Genomic DNA, 16946 nt, shown 5'->3' with positions numbered 1-16946 from the left:
AGCACCTTCCAGTTGCGAAGCTACACCAGGGAACAGACCTGGCTTGCAGAGAACCAGAAAAGAACCAGAATCCCAAGCGGACATGCCTTAGGGACCTTGGGGAGGCGTGGGTCATGAGCTCTGGGGACTCAAGGCAGGTGAACTTGGGGAAGATGCTGTGGAGAAGGAGCCCAGGAGGGGTCTGCAGGGATGCATCTCTGTTGGGGGCATGGGGTGGAGAGGGGCACTGGGGCCATGAGATGGAAACTACTAGAGTGTGCTCTCCCGTATGGTCCCTGCCATCCACATTCACCACATTCTATGGGCACTCACTGAGCATTTCCCTGGGGTTGGCCTGAGTAAATGTTGGGGGAGCCACACTCACCTCCCCACACGTGTGCACGGCCATGCCCATTCAAAGCAGCGCTGTCCCATAGCTGAATCTGTGTGGCATAGCACTTAAAAAGTGGCGACTGAGACCCAGGAATGGAATTTTCATTTCATTTTAATAAATTGAAATTAAAAATTAAAGACAGATCCTTCATTCAGTTATTAGAAAACCTTTCAGTATGTTTGAAATGACTTAGGCATGGGAATCTCCTTTTTCAGTGGTAAATTTTATGAAATCTAAATACAGACCAAGTCGCTCTCATGAAAACTCAATGTCTAAATTGAAATGTATAAAATACGCAGTGGCTTTCGAAGACCCAGTATGAAAAAAAAGAATGTCAACAATTTCAAGAGTTTTAAAAATATTAATTATATATTGAAATGATATTTTGGATCTACTAGGTTAAATAAAATATATTATTGCAATTAATTTTACCTATTTATTTTAAATTTTAAAAAGTGGCTATTAAAAAATTTAAAATTCTATCTGTGGCTAGCATGGATGAGCTGACCAGGAAGTAAGGGAGGTTAAAGGCTGAAGACTCAGTGAAAGTGGAATCCCCAGAGGTAATAGGGGTCCTGAAGGCATTTGATGAGTGTGATGAACTTGAGCTTTGGTTTCACCAGGAATAGATGGCTAGGTGTCAAAGCCCAGGCCTGCCCCAGGAAGTCTCATAGCAGAGACTTACATAAAACTGTGACTCTCAAAGGGCTCTACTTTCATTGTGAGGGCCAATGAAAAATCTTCTCTTCCCTGAGAAGATTGTAAAGAAAACTGCCTTACTGCTAAGAGAAGGAGAACAAGTTCTGTCCTGGAAAGTCATATTCACAAGCTAGTCCATGCTCAGCTTGGAGGCTTGAATTCACACTACCTAGGTGGCCTAGAAAACTTTGAGCCTACAACTGAAAGTCCAGACTGGCAGTACACCCACATATGTGGCAATGGAAGGGGTAAACATGATTCCTCTCTGAGGACCCCAACTTCACACCAGACTTCAAAAATTCCCACAGATAAATTTTAAAATATATAAGTTTACAATGAAAAACAAATAAACAAACAAACAAAAAAAAACAGAAAGGAAATGAAACACCGTGAATGAGAGTCAGCAGAAGAAAAAATCAAACAGGGATGTGAACTCAGAAATACTTTAGATAGTTATTTAATACACTTATTTAGATACACATTTAATACACTTCAAGAAAATTTTAAAGTTTGAACATGCAAGTAAAGAGGAAGATACAATTAAAATGCCCTATCAGATATGAATAAGGACCCAAAAGAACTTTTATAAATAAAATAATAATAATTGAATTTTAAAATTCACTGAACAGTTTTAACAGCAGATTAAACACAGTTGAAGAAACAACTAGTGAACTGGAAGATGGATTCCAGAATGTAGTACAGAGAGACAAAGTGAATTAAAAAAAAAAGGTAAGAGACATGACAGGGAGTGAGATGGCCAATAAAAATTTCAGAAGGAGATAATGAGACTGAAGTGAAATCTTAAGAAGTACTAACTGAGAATAATCTAGAACTGATGCAAGACACCAAACCACAGAGTAAGGTAGCCTAGGCAGAACAAAAGAAACCTATTAACACACCTAGTGAAAATGCAGAACACTAGAGTCAAAAGAAAGATCTTAAAGGCAGCCAGAGAAAAAGGACAGATTGTCTTCCAAGGAGCAACAATTCATCATCTTCATTCTCAACAGTAACAGTGGAAGCCAAAGGATAGTTCAATAACATTTTTAATGTGCTAAGAAAAAAAGAATTTTGATAACCTAAGGCCTATAATTTTATAATTGGTGGAAATATTTTTTAAGATGACAGTAAAATGGTCATTTGCAGACAAAATCGGAGAGTTTTTCACTGAAGAAAATTTAAATGAATCCCTCAGTCACATAAAAAGGTAATCCCAGATGTAAGATCTGAGATAAAAAAGAAATGACAAACAACAAAGAGGCAAATAGGTGGGTAAATTTAAACAAACATTGGTTGTAAAATTTAGCACTACCAATTAGTGAGTTAAAAATTAAACATGGTTCAACTAAAATATACAACAGCAAAGTACTAAGTCAGGAGGAGAATAATTGAAGTTAGTGTTCTAGGATCCCTATTTTATTACAGATATGGGTAGATATAGCAATTACTTCTGATATGTATTCATTTAAAATGTTCTAGGTTAACCTTTACAAGAATGGTAGTAGAGTACATAACTTCAAAACCAGTAGAGAGAAAAGTAGAATGAGAAGTAATAATCTAATGAGAGGCAAGAAAGAGGAGAAAAATAAAGATTTAGTACAAATGGAAAGCACAAAATACACTGCTAGAATTCAATCCAAATCTATTAGAAATTATATTAAATGTAAATGTATTAAATGATTTTTTAAAAACTAAGTAATATAGTGTTTACAAAAGACAAACGCGAAATCCTATGGTTGTGGGATTAAAAAGAAAAGGATTTAAAAATCTGACATCAAAGTCAGAAAAGAAAACCATACCAGTATCCTTTATGAATATAAAGTACGTTCTTTTTTTTTTCTTTCAATCAGCTTTTGTAGGTTGAAGATACAAACATTCTTAACAAAATATTAGCAAACCAAATCCAGTATCATATAAAAAGGATTATATATCATGCCCAGGTAGGATTTATTCCAGAAATGTGAGATTGGTTTAACACCTGAAAATTAGTTAATGTATTATACCAAATCAGTAGGATAAGGAATAAAGACCACAGGATCATCTCACTACACACAGAAAGAGCACTTGATAAAATCCAATATCCATTCATATTAAGAGCTAAAAATAGAAGGAAATGATGAAAGGTATCTATGGAAAACTCAGAGCTAATGGAAATTGATTGAATGATTTTCCCCACGAGATCTGCTCTAGCACTTCTATTCAATAATTTTTTTGGAAGTTCAAGCCAGTGCAATTAGGCAAAACAAAGAAATTAAAGGCATCTGATTGGAAAGAAGTAAAAATTGTCTGTATTGACACAAGACATGATCTTATATGTAGAAAATCTTAAGAAATCAATAGTGACAACAAAAATGACTAAAACCAAGAACAGAAAAGTCATAGTTTACAAGATTGATATAAAAATTTAATGTTATTTCTATATGCTAGTAATGAACAATTAACTCAAAATGAAATTAAGAAAACAATTTCATTAACACTAGCATAACAAATAAAATACTTAGGAGTAAATGCAACAAAATAAGTATAAAATTTATATGCCCCAAACTGCAAAATATCACTGAAAGAAATTAAAGTAGATCAAATAAATGGAGGGATATACCATGTTCATTGATTATAATACTCAATTTTGTTAAGATGTCAATTTTCCCCAAATGGATCTATAGATTCAACATGATGCCTATCAAAATCCCAGCAGGGCTTTCTTTTTTAATTGACAGGTTGAACCTAAAATTTGTATGAAAATTCATAGGACTTAGAATGGACAGAAACAATTTGTAAAAAGATGAACAAAAATAGAAAATGTACATAATTTAATTTTAAAATTTACTGTAAACCTACAATAATCAAGATGGTATAGTATGGGTTTACAGAAAGGCATATAGATTTACAGAAAGGCATATAGACCAACAGAATAGAACTGAAAATGCAGAAATAAACCTATAAATTTATGGTCAATTGATTTTTGACAAAGAAGCCATGATAATTCAAACGAGGAAATGGAGTATTTTCAACAAATGTTCTGGGGCAATTGAATATCCATAAGTAAGAACGAAACAAAAAAAATCTAGCCTTTACCTCATATCATACCCCAAAATTACCTCAAAGTAAATATAGACTGAAATGTAAGAGCTACTTCTATACAACTTCTAGAAGGAAAAAAAACCAAAACAAAACAGGAGAAAATGTTTATAGCTTTGGATTAGGCAGAGTTCTTAGATAAAACATCAAAAGCCTGAGCCATATAAGAAAAGACAAATTGGACTTCATTAAAATTAAAAACTTTTGTGATTTAAAAGATGTGATTAAGGAAATGAAAAGACAGCCACAGAATGGGAGAAAATATTTGCAAGTCATAGATCTGATAAAGGACTTGTATCCAGAACATATAAAAAACCCTTGCAACTCAATAATAGAACAGACTACTTAATTAGAAAATGGGCAAGAGAGTTGAATAAACATTTCACCAAAGAAGACTATGAATGGCTAATAAGCACATGAAAAGTGGCTCAACATCATTAGTCATTAGGGAAATGCAAATCAAAACCACAATGAGATACCATTACATACTCACTAAAAGGGCTAAAATAGAAAAGACCATGTATTTGCAAGGCTGTGGAGAAAGTGGAACCTTTATACATTACTGGTGAGAAAGCAAAATGGTACAAATCCTTTGGAAACAGTTTAGAAGTTTCTTAGGAAGTTAAACAGAAATTTGCCCTATGCCTTCTCAGTAATAATAGATTAAGCAGATAAAAACATTCCAATGAGAATATAGAAGATTTGAACAGACCAATTAACAAGCTTTTTTCAGTGGATATGAACATAACACTGCACCCAACAATGTCAGAATATACCTTGTTTTCAAGTACAGAAGGCACATTTACAAAAATTGATGACATTTTTGCTGTAAACCATATTTCAAAACATTCTAAAGTATTAATATCATGTGGATTGCTTTCTCTGACAAGAGGGCAACATTATGAGAAAGCTGTGCTACAATTATAACAATGACAAAAACCACATTGCTACAGAACTCCTAGGATAAACAAGAGATCATAATGGAGATTAGAAAAATACTAAAGTGAATGAAGATTAAAATTAAATGCCATATATCAAAATGTGGGAGATGTAGTTTGAATGATAGTTAAAGGAAAAATTTATAACCTTAAATGCATACCTTAAAAATTTAGAAAGCCACGAGATCGACAGTGGTTAGAAAGATTAAAAAAAAAAAAAAAGAAATTTAGAAAGCCTGAAAATTAAGAATTATTCTATTCTTAATTTAGAGAGGTTAGAGAAAGAACAGTATATTAAGGCCAAGTAAATAGAAGGAATAAAATAAAGAGAAGTGAATGAAACAAAACAAAATCACAATAGAGAGGATCAACAAAGCCAGAAGTCCACTAAACATTTAATAAGACAGGTGAATAGTGTCAGGTTTGACCACTAAGGGGGAAAACAGTGAAGGCATAAATAAATAATATTGAGAATAAAAAATGGGACTAAATGCTAATGGATGGACATTAAAATAATAATAAATGCCAATGAACATGGAAACTAAAATGAAATGTATAAATTCCTAGAATATATAACTTATCAAAACTGATACAAGAAGAAATGGAAAACCTGAACAGTCCATAATTATTACAGCCATTGAATCAGGAATGATTAATCTTCCCACAAAGAAAACACCAGGCCTAGATGTCTTTACCTTTAAATTCCACCAAACATTTGAGGAAAATAAAATTCTAATCTTATACAAAATATCCCAGTATAGGAAAAGAGAGGACATTTCTTAACTTAGTTGGTGGGGCTCACATACATTTGATACCAAAACCTCATGAAGACCATACAAGAAAGGAAAATTATGTTATGTATGTATCTCACACATAAATACTGGCACAAAAATTCTGATATATTAAATACTAGTAAGTGAGATTTCAGCAGTGTTTAAGAAATAATATACAATGTGAAGGATTGGTGGGTGTGAGGAGAGGCCCGGAGATCACATACATGGCTGGAAAAATAATCCAAGTAAGAGATGATAAAGGCCTGAACTCAGCAGGGGTTGGGCTGAAGGGCAGGGATAAACAGCAGCAAGGCGACTCTGGGGGCGCAGCTCGGAGAACCGCCCAAGGCAAAAAAGACTTGGGGTCCAGCTTGTGGGCCTGGTGGATGGAGGAGTCACACTGGAATGAGGGAAAGGGTAGCAGTGTCTGGGGGCAAATACCCAATTCTGGAAGGCTGGGTCTGCCTGCATCCTGGAGGTTGGGGTCATGCACAAAGCTTGGTAAAGGCATGGGCAGGGTGTGGTTGTGGGAGTCCTGGGTTGGGGGGCATTCTCATCCTGGAGGCCTGGCTTCTGGGACCGGAGGCAGTGAAAGGAGTGTCAGGTGGTGGGGGCCTCTTCCCGCCCAACGCTTTCTGAACTGGGACATGGAAACCCAGGACTCCCCTGTGTCCGGCTCTCAGCCATGAACATTTCCGGCAAAAACAGAGAAGAAAGAAACTCTCCCAGCCCACTGTGCTCCTCATATCAGCAAAAGCAGTATGAGCTTAGCTTGCAAAATAAACAGGGCCCAACGTAAACAGTGTGGCAGGTCCTGGAGACCAAGCTAAGAATACTTGCTGGGGGAGGAGGGCTGGAGCGGCCTCTGCCATCTATTCCTCAGAGTGTCTGGGGTATGCAGCCCCCACACAGACTGCCAGCCCTGTGTGGGACTCCAGGAAGCCCAGTGGGGCCAGAGGGGGAGCAGGCAGGGCCAGCCCTCTCCGAACCTCTCCCAACCGCCTGCATTGGTCCCTGGCCCACACTGAAGGCCCTGGGTCCTGCTGCTGGCACCCCCAGCCTGCCCCTGGCCTCAACCCTCCTCAGCCTCTCCATACAGACTGTGGGTGATTATGAAACCCCTCCTTGCTGTCTCCACCTTATCTCCCACCCCTGTGTGTGTCCTCCTTGGGACCAGCTCTTCAACCTAACTAGCTGTGTGACCTCAGGCGACCGCTCAGCCTCTCTGAACCTCCGTTTCGCCATCTATAAAAGATGGTTTATTTGGGCATTTGAGTAAATAAGAGTCCTCTCCAGAATAAAGAAGACAGTAATCTAAGATGAAAACAGAAAGGGCATGAGGCAGCTTTTGTGACTTTTGACCCTAAGGACACAAGCAGGAATCAAACCCTCTCATTTGACAAGGGAAGGAGGCCCGCAGGAAGCAGACTTGCTGTGAGGAGGCCCCTGGGTCTGTGGGTGTGGGGGGTTTCTGCTCTCCACACCCTGGAGTGAGGCAGAGCCTGAGCCACCCGGCCAGGCACAGGGGTAGCAGGGATCCCAGGAATGGGGACATCCTGCAAGATAGTTGGGGGGGTCTGTGTCGGAGCAGACAGCTCTGCCGAGCAAGAGTTTTGACGAGGCCGCAGGAATGTGGCGAGAAGGAAGATCCCCAGACCCCTCTCCCCAGTGTGGGTCGTGGACACAAAGGAAGAAGAGGGCTCCCTGCCAGGGAAACTGAGGCAGCCCTGACCAAGCTCAGCTGAACTGCACTTGTGAACTCCCTGCAAGGAGACACTCCAGGCCTCCCTGATTCTTAGCATGACCCCTGCCAAGACGGGTGCCAGCTGGCTGTGCATCCCAGAGACCTCTCATCCCATGGCTAGGCAAGCCGGCCTGGGATGGGACTCACTGCACAACCCAGGGGTGAGGGACTGAGCTGAGCTGAGAAAGCAGTTGGGGGCTGGGGCCTTGACTCGCTTCCGGCAGGCAGCCAGACTGGCGGGATGGGGTGGGGGAGGGTGCCGGTGGGGAAGGCCAGGGGCTCTGGCTGGGGTTGGCGGGGCCGGCGGGCATTGGCACCGCTGCACGCCTGCTGGGCCTCCGAGGGCTGGGGTGGCTGCTGGATTTCCTGCCCCTACTTCCCGAAGTCAGCAGGATTGCGCTTGGGGTGTTTACGGTCCCGATGGCTGTACTGATAACGAAGATAACTCGAGTCAGGCTGTGCCACCAAGCCCGCCAGGCCCAGCCAGGCCCTTTCCCAGGGTCTGTCCCTGAGGGGGGTACCAGTCAGTGGCAGGGCAAGGACCGGGCAGGATACCACCTGCCCACCCAGGTCAGCACAGCTCTGTCAACTCCTTGATGGGCAGCCAGGTTCCAGGTAGATCCCCTCAGAGGGGCTGAGATTTAGTGTCAACTGTGGGTGCCACTCACCACCTCAGAGACCCCAGGCAGGGGACTCGAATGTGACAGCAGGGAGCCAGGGCCCACCAGGGCTGTGCATGCAGAATCTACCAGAATCCTCGTGACCCCGGCTCAGAGCCTGACAGGGCACCAGGATGTGGCCCCAGCCTTGTTCTTAAACCTTGCCCTAGGGATCAGGGACTCCGGAAAACGCTTCCCTCTGTTGCTCAGATGTGAAGAAACTGGGTGCATAATTCTGTACCTTCAAGGCCAGCGCTGGCCCCACTGCAGGCCCCCACACCAATCTTGGCTGACGGAGGACTGCGTCCTTGTTCCCAGGCCCCAGCAGGCTGCTGGACGGCTGCTGTGCACGTCAGGAAGGGGCCGCAGCACTTCAGGAGACCCTGTCTGCCACCCACCATCACCCCCGCAGGATGCCAGGCTCCAGGTCTGGGCTTACAGGGTGGTCCGTCCCATGGAGCAGGGGCAGAGCCATAAGAAAGGCCTGGGACAGTAGCAGAGGGAATGGAACCAGAGCTGGGCAGGGCGTGGTGGGAAAAGGTAGGGGCTGTCCCCAGCCCGTGCTGTCCAGAAGGGGCCACCGGGACTCCTGCACGTCAGGGATATTCATGCCCCGCCTGCCTGGCTGCAGCCGAGACGGAAACAGGAGTGGAGGTGGGGGAACTGGGTGCCACTCCCTGTCTCTACCATGGCTTTCCTTGATGTCTAGAAACTCCTGGCCATGCCAACAACACAGGGTACCCAGTCCTGCTGTACTGGGTGTGCCAGCCAGGAGTCATCCAGCCCTTGCGCAGAGAGAAAGCCAAGGAAACACCGTGTTCCCCAGGCAGCAGAGAGGCCAAGGCTCCTGGGCCTCCGAGCTTTGCCAATCCTCTGAACGGACCTCTCCCGGGTCTTGCTTCCTGTCCTGCCAGATGGGCGCCATCTCCCACTGGGCCATCTGCCTGGCAAAGGCCGGCACCAGCCCTGCTCAGGCCTGTGCTGACAGAGGGTGGCCAGGCCCGTGGGACCCGGGATACTGTGGTCACACAGCCCCACGGGGCCAGGCACCTGAATACCAGCCCTTGCTCTTTCTGCCTGACCCAGTTTGTTGGTCGCAGGGCCCCACAGCCGCCCCAGGCCATGGGCAGATGGTGCCAGGTGGGGAGAGGGTGACGCTGCAGGTCCTGGGGGCCAGGACGGGTGGAGCAGGAGCAGGAGCCTGGGCTGAGCTGTGCCTGCCCCGCCTGCCCGGCTGCAGCCGAGATGGAAGCAGGCCAGAGCCAGGCGTTGCCGGGGAAACCGGGCAGCAGACGCACTCCCTGCCCAACTGAAATTCCTCTATTTTTAGCCTCTCAGCTACTTTCAGATAAAGTCCATGTAGACGGACTTGCTGTTCGGCAAGATAACAGCCCGCTTCAAACCACAGAAACTTCAAAGGGCAGTGGTGGGCTCAGCCATGGGCCCAGGAAAGGCCCTCCCACCGCTCAGATCCTCCGGCAGCTCCCAGGGTGCCTGGGGTAGAGGCTCCAGCCTGAGGGACCGAGTGATGGGCATAGAGCCTGGTGGGGAGTGGGGGCCTGGTGGGTCGGGGTAAACAGAAGATTCTTCTCTTCCCATGAACCCATCCCAGCTGGGCCCTGCATCTCCCTGAGCCCTCGGCCGGCCCCAAGTGGAGGCCCCAGACAGCTGGGCCCAGGAGAAGGCTGGGATGTGAGGCCAACTCCTGCCACCCTCCACTCAGGATGCAGCCAGGAGGCTCACAGAGCACAAAGCAGACTATGAGAGGCAGCGGGAAAGAGCTGGGGGGAGGGTCACTAGGTGCCACCTGCCAGTAAAGACGCCAATTGTCAGAGGATGAGAAACCAGCCTGGCCTGGCTCCTTCCATGGGGGAGCAATGCCCAGCCAGGTGGGCAGTGGGCCTGGGCCCCTCTTGGGAGTTGCTGGGCGGGCTGCAATAGGCACTGGCGGGAAGGTGGGGAGGCCTGCAGGCCCTGGCATCACTGGAGCTTCACATTCACACGCAGATCACAGGGAGGTGCCTGCTGGCCCCAGAACACTGACCAGAGCCGCTGCGGGCCGGCGCGTGAGCCTACCTTGTCTTCTACTCGGTTCAGGCGGGCGCCGATCGTGTTGCTGCCGCGATCCTTGCTCTTTTCTATGGGGGATAAAACACCCAAATCAGGGCTGAGTGCTGGGGTGGACCGGGGACCCCAGCTGGGCGTGGGGAGCAGGATGATGGGGCTGGGGGTGGTAGCTGAGAGTCAAAATGCCTAAACCTACTAGGACATTTTTAAAAAAGTGTCCTGTGACAAAAATACCAGAGGTGGTACAGTGGGCGGGCATGGCTGCAGCTGGGGACCTGGACTCCATCCTGCTCCACCCTCTCCACCTCTGACCTCTGAGAGCCCTAGGGGGCTGCCTAAACTGGCCACACTGCCAGCTGTGCAAGCCCGTGCCATTCCACTCCCAGGGCGGCATAGGCCTGACTCCAGGCTGGGGGACATAGCCACTCAGCTGCCCCCGTCACACCAGCCCACATTGTGAGCCGTGGCTGCTGTTTGCATTTGGGCTAGGAAACCCCAGGGAACGTGCCTTTTCCATCATTCCCCAGAATGACTCACAGCCCCGTGTCCAGGGGACCCAAGGAATTTGGTCGAGGAGCCAGAAAACCAGCCCCCAGGCTGCGGCCAGGTACTTCTGTCCCTCTCAGCTTGAGCCCTGCAAGGCCCCCACCCATAGTCTCTTGAATTCTGGGCTGGCAACTCACCCTGCTCAAGCCCCACCCCAGGCCCATCCCCAGGATCACCCCCTTCTGCAAAGTTGCCCTGGGTTCATGTTTCCACACCCAGAGCCTAACCTCAACGCCCTGGAATTTAAAGGGACCCAGGTAGGTTCTTATGAAACTTGAAGATTCCTTTGTAAAATGTACTTTGGAGCCACTTTGCTAAGGGTGGGGTCTACCTCCCCTTACTCCCTGGCTTTCATTTCATGTCATGCACTTTGGAGGCCCAGTGGCCCATTCTGACATCGCGGGGAGAGCCAGGAGGTCAGAGGCGTGGGAGAGTCCATTGCAGGCTGCCGCGCCCAGAGCAACTGACACAGAAACCCACCTGAGACGGAGATGAACAGCGAGGGCTTCCCAATGGACTGGTCCAGCCTGGGAGGGAAGGAGACGGACACCAGTTCACACCTGGCCCTGGCACTGCACAGATGCACTGCCGTCCATGGGACAGACGGGTTGATGTGCCCAGCAAGACAGTGCACTACCCACCCACTCTGGGGACACCCCCGACCCTAAGACCTGCCAGGTCACTCCCAACCCCCCAGAGGGCCATGCTCCTGAGGGGCTGAGCAGGGAGCTCAGAGAGGAGGAGTCAGTGGGCTGCCTCTCAGACTTCCTCCCTGGGGTTAGGAGTAGGAGGCAATGGATCAGCCATGGGCAAGGCAGCCCGTGGGCAGAATGGACACGGATTCCCAGCCATACCCTGTAACACACAGAGCTAGTTCCCAGGCGAGCCCTCTCGGAGGCACAGCTGCTCTGAGCCTGTGCAGGCCCAGGAGGATGGCGCTGATGCCATGGGAACACGTTGGCTCCCCACAGTCAGGGTCTCCAGCTCCAGGGCCAGCCGGGGGAGACCCGTGGTCTTCCCAGGGCTGGGCCTGGCCCCTTGCTCAGGGGTGACATGGGAGGTGGGTGGGCTGGTTGCCAAGTGTCGTGAAGTTGTGGGGAGTGTGAAGCTGGTGTTGCTGCCTGAGCAGGGATGGAGGCGGGTGTTTTCCTCCCCGACACACCTCCCCACCCCAACTCCTCCATCGTCTCAGACCCGGGCGGGGAACAAGGCCGAGCTGCCTGGTGGGCTGGCTGTGAACCGTGGCTGTGGCCAGCTGCCCTCCCTCTGCAGGGGTAGGGGTGGTTGAGAGGCGAGAACTCAGGGTCTCAGCCCCTCCCTCCTCCTGGTACCGCTCCTCGTGCAGCTGGGGCTGGGCTGGGCAGGACCCGTGCACCCTCCCCACTGCCCCTTGGCCGTGCCCACCTCCTCTGCAGCTCTTTGATGCGCACCATGAGGTTGAGGTGGCCCTGTGAGTACTGTTCAATGACGTCCCGCACGTCGTAAGGCTTCCGCGCTTGCTGCAGGACAGAAAGACACACATCACTTCTCCTCCCTGTGCCCCGGCCACGTGGCTCAAAGTGCAGGCAGTGGCAGTGTCTGCCCTTGGGAGGCTTGTGAAAACCTGGGAGCTCGCCTATATGGTGATGGCGTAGGCCTGGTCCCACGCATGCACAGTAGCGAAGCTTGTCCCCATCGGCTTGGCCACGGGGCTCTGGGTGGTCCCGGGCCATCGGCTCAGCCTCTCTGGGTTCCACCTTCCTATCCACTCACCAGCAGGGGCCTGCCCACTCCTCCCCCTCACCTCGCTCCCCTGCCCCAGGCTACTAGTCCTGGTTCTCAATGACTTCAGGAAGAGCTGGCCCAGCCAAAGGGCCAAGGAGCAGCACAGTGCCAGGCACTGACCAGGAGGCACAGCTCTGCATGGCCACTACCTACCTGGGCCCCAGACTGACTCTTGACATGCTCACTGGCTGTAGCCCCCACTGTCCTCAGGGTAGGGAGCGGGTCCACCCTGCATCCTTCCTGGCAGTTTGTGCCAGGCAGCAGGGGTGGCCCCAGATGACAGCCACAGTCTGCGGCACTTGCTGTGGGTGACGAGCATCTGCTTGGGCTCCCACAGTGGGGCTGGGGCCATGTGAGGCAGGGCAGGTGACCCCAGGGCTTCCAGGCTTGTCGCCAGCTCTGAGCCCATAAATGGGACTCAGGTGACATCTTGAAACCACAACAGAGAAAACAAAGCGTCTCATGATATCAGGAAACCCCAAGCCACATTTGTGGCCTTGCTCCCAAGCGCCTCACTCAGGTGGAGCAGCCAGGCGGAGTGAGGGTTTGATGGCCTAGGAAGGCCTTGGCCCTGCAGACAAGCCAGCACATGGGACAACAGACTGCCTCTATCCTGAGGGGCCACTGGGTGACCAGGTGAGGCCCAGGGTAGTCATCTTTAGTGCCCAAATAGCCTCGTTAGCACCAAGCTAGTAGCTTTCCTGCCTTTTGCTGGGGAATTTGCAAGACCCAAGAGACAAGCCAAGTAGCTTGGTGGGGAGGGGCAGAGCAGGGCCAGCCCCAGTCAGAGGGAGGCAGTTGAGGCCGAGGATGAGAAAGGAGGAAGCTCAGGTACCAGTGAGGGCCTGGGCTGGGTCTGGGAACATGCCCTCCCTGCCCACCTCCTACCTCTCTTTGGGGTCCCTACTCCTGAGACCAGGGTGACTTTAATCTGAGGATGTAGTCATTTCCACCTTGGGAAGCTGCAAGTTCCCAGATGGTGAGTCCCTGAGGTCAGGGATCCAAGTACCCACTTTCAGCTCTAGACACATTTCTGACATGCCCAGGGGTTCTGCCACCAATGCCAGAGGCTTGGTGGAGTTCTTACAGCCCACCCAACATTGTTTTGGACCCCAGGAATCCCAAGGCAGGGCAGAGACCTCCTCCCTACCAAAGGCTGGGCCTCAGAAGTTCAGGGGTTTCCTTTTTCACCTGACACCAGCAGGTAGGGCCCTCACTGGCAACACTAGCCACTCTCTGGGCCCTGAACGGGAGATCCTGAGATCAGGAGGGCTGGGATGGGGCCTGTGTCCTCACAACACAGCTGTGCCTCATGGAAGGAAGGGCCTGCGGCTCCTGGGGCCACACTGGGCACCAGGATCTCCAGCATTGCCCAGAAATGACACACTAAGGCCTGTGATAGGGTCAGGCATGGGGTTGGACTCTAGGCAGACCTTCTGGCCCGCCATGTACTCAGTTTGATAATAGTCATAAAAAACGTACGTATGTACAGGCTAGTAATAACATCCTCAGGTCTCAGTTTCTCCTGTTATAATGGGAATGCTAAGTCCTTCTTCTCTCTTCTGTAAGATAAAATGCTGAGCCTTGTCTCTCTCTTCTGTAAAAGGGGATGCTGAGTCCTGTTTCTCCTTCCTATAAGAAGGAGATGCTGAGTTCTCTTCTATAAAATGGGATGCTGAGTCTTGATTCTCTTTTCTGTAAGATGGGATGCTGAGCCCTGTCTCTGTCTTCTATAAGATGGGATGCTGAGCCTTGATTCCCCCTTCTGTAATATGAGATGCTGAACCTTGTCTCTCTCTTCTTTAAGATGAGATGCTGAGCCTCAATCCTCCCCTTCTATAAGGTGGGTTGCTGAGCCCTGTTAGCATTTGGTAGCATCTCTTGTACCTGGCAGCATCTCCTGTAAGATGGAGATGCTAACTCCCTTCAGTAAGATGGAATGCTGAGCCTTGATTCTCCTTTCTGTAAGATGGGATGCTGAACCCTGATCCTCCCTTTTGGAAGATGGGATGTTGAGCCCTGTTTCTCCCTCCTGTAAGATGGAGATGCTGAGCTCCTTTCTGTAAGATGGAATTCTGTAAGACTTGATCTTCCTTTCTGTAAGATGGGATGCTGAGCCCTGATCCCCCCTTTTGGAAGATGGGATGTTTCTCCTTCCTGTAAGATGAAAATGCTAAGCTCCCTTCTGTAAGGGATGCTTACAGAATGGGATGCTGAGCCCTGATCCTCCTTTCTGTAAGATTGGATGCTGAGCCCTGCCTCTCTCTTCTATAAGATGGGATGCTGAGCCTTGATCCTCCTTTCTGTAAGACGGGTTGCTGAGCTCTGTTTCTCCCTTCTGTATAATGGAGATTCTAAGTTCCTTTCTGCAAGATGAGATGCTGAGCCCTGCCTTTCTCTGCCTTAAGGGAGAGAGTGAAGATGACAGAGGATGGGAGTTGAGAAAGGTCAGGGAATCCTAAGCCAGCACCATGCAAGAGCCAGAGTCAGAACTGGCTGTGGCCGAGCCTCTCTTCAGCACACATTGAACATGGCGTGAGTCATGGTGGTGAGCCTCCTGCAGACCACAGAGCTCTGTGAAGCTGAAGCGTGAGGCACCTCCAGGCATGCTGGGTGAGGTGTGGGCAGGTGAAGGGAGGCAGGGCAGGGGAAAACCACGGCCTGGGAGTCCCTGGGCCACTGTGACCAGGTGGGTGTAGGTATGTGTGTTAGCAGCCTCTGCAGACGCAAGTTCTTTCAAACAGGCCTGTTGTGGGCAAGGAACTATTATGTGCCTGAGTGTGTGCACGTCTGCAGGAGCAGGGCTGGGTGGGGCCTATGAGCAGAGAGCTCTCCACACCTTCAGCCACAGCCTTACCTGGTATAAGGCATAGCCTGAGGAGGCTCAGTGATGCCCGCGGACCATGAGGACCCACGGCCCAGGGGCATCCTAGCCCACAGAGACTTATCCTGGAGCCACTGAGATCCCTGCTAGGATATGGTTAGGGCTCATGGGGGCCTTTGTCCAGTGGTCATCCAGGGTTGGGCTGGAAAGATCATCCTGACGTCAGGAGCCTGAGATGAGCCGAGATAATGCAGACCTGTCCAGACTGACTGACGGTGGACAGGGAGTTCAAGGGCGCAGAGGCTCTGGCTCCTTGGGTCAGACACAGGGGTGGCTGGCCAGGGACTTATCGGCCATCAAGGCAGGCGGGGCGGGGGTCACCTGCCATGTCAGCAGCCCCTGAGGCCAGCGGGGGTGGGGTGAGGTGCCAGCAAGCAGACAGGCTGGCATGGAGGCAGGGAAGCATCCTGAGAGTTAGGCAGGGGGAGCCCCTGGAGCCACACACAGCTCCTCACTGCCATGGGCTACTGCTCCTCTCACCCTAGCCCCACCCCTCCATGCTGCCCCCAGCAATAAGGGCCAGCTGGTGAGGTCCGAGGGAGCCCCTGCGGCTTCGTGCAGGAGCCTCTGTGCCCTGTGAGGATCCTGCTGCTGCCAGGTTTCTGCAAGGCTCCCAGGGCCAGGGAGCAGGGGAGAAGCAGACAGTGGGGTGGGGGTTTCCCAGTCTGCTTCAGGAAGCCTTCTGGGCCATTCTCAGGGTTCTGGCCTGTGTCCTAAGACAGGAAAGGGGACCCACTCCCCCTCGCCTGGAAAGGAGTGCAGGGCTCACTGTGCTCCTCCCCAGGGACCAGCTTTTTCGCCTGTGGCTCAGCAACAGGGCCTGCTGGGGCTGGCGCAGATGATCTCTCTCTCTCTGGCCCTCTCCCTCTCTCTCTTTTTGTATTTGTTAATTGTTTATTTACCAAGAGAAACGATTTCTTGGCCCACATATTCATGTTTCACAGTTCAGGACCACAGGTCACTGACAAGCTTCTCGGTAATTCAACCCAAAGAAATTCTTTATATTCCAAAATCACTTTGCACTCTGAAAGATACCAGCCTTCCTCATCACCTCAAAATCTTTTATGGCATCATCATATCTGTAGAAATCATTAGAAATCATGTGCCTTTTTTCTTGGTTCAGCCACATCAAACTTATAGAGAGCTGCAACTCCCAGGTATTCAACGAATGCTCCAACAACATGAAATTGCAGACGCTTGGCCAGGAGGCTACGCATCTGAGGTTTCATCACAAGACTGGAAGCCATGGTACTTATTATCACGATAGGATATCCTTGATATCAACCTCAATGCCAGTGTCTTTCCTGGCTGATGGAGAAATGGACGGCTGGACGATCTCTTGGACCTGAGCTGGAAGCTGCCCACTCCACCCCTGGAGCTAGGCCTGCCCAGGAGCCATGAGGGTCTGCGTGTTCTGCTGG

The 16946-nt window shown here is 49.5% G+C and overlaps 1 protein-coding gene across 2 annotated transcripts in view; it reads right to left on the bottom strand.

The window, feature by feature from the left end:
- Positions 1–16946, bottom strand: part of KCNQ1 (potassium voltage-gated channel subfamily Q member 1) — a 400428-nt gene that overhangs the window by 61267 nt on the left and 322215 nt on the right. For both annotated transcript variants that reach the window (XM_025357922.1, XM_025357923.1), the window contains exons 13-15: positions 12282–12376; positions 11358–11404; positions 10341–10402 (exon numbers count right to left, since the gene is read on the bottom strand). In XM_025357922.1, the coding sequence (XP_025213707.1) occupies positions 10341–10402; positions 11358–11404; positions 12282–12376 (204 nt within the window). The remainder of the gene's footprint in view (positions 1–10340; positions 10403–11357; positions 11405–12281; positions 12377–16946) is intronic.

Source organism: Theropithecus gelada, chromosome 14 (genome assembly GCF_003255815.1).
Source record: "Theropithecus gelada isolate Dixy chromosome 14, Tgel_1.0, whole genome shotgun sequence".
In the NCBI taxonomy this organism is placed as follows: domain Eukaryota; kingdom Metazoa; phylum Chordata; class Mammalia; order Primates; family Cercopithecidae; genus Theropithecus; species Theropithecus gelada.
Note: the sequence above shows the minus strand (reverse complement) of the source record. Positions and strands in the feature narration are given on the sequence as shown.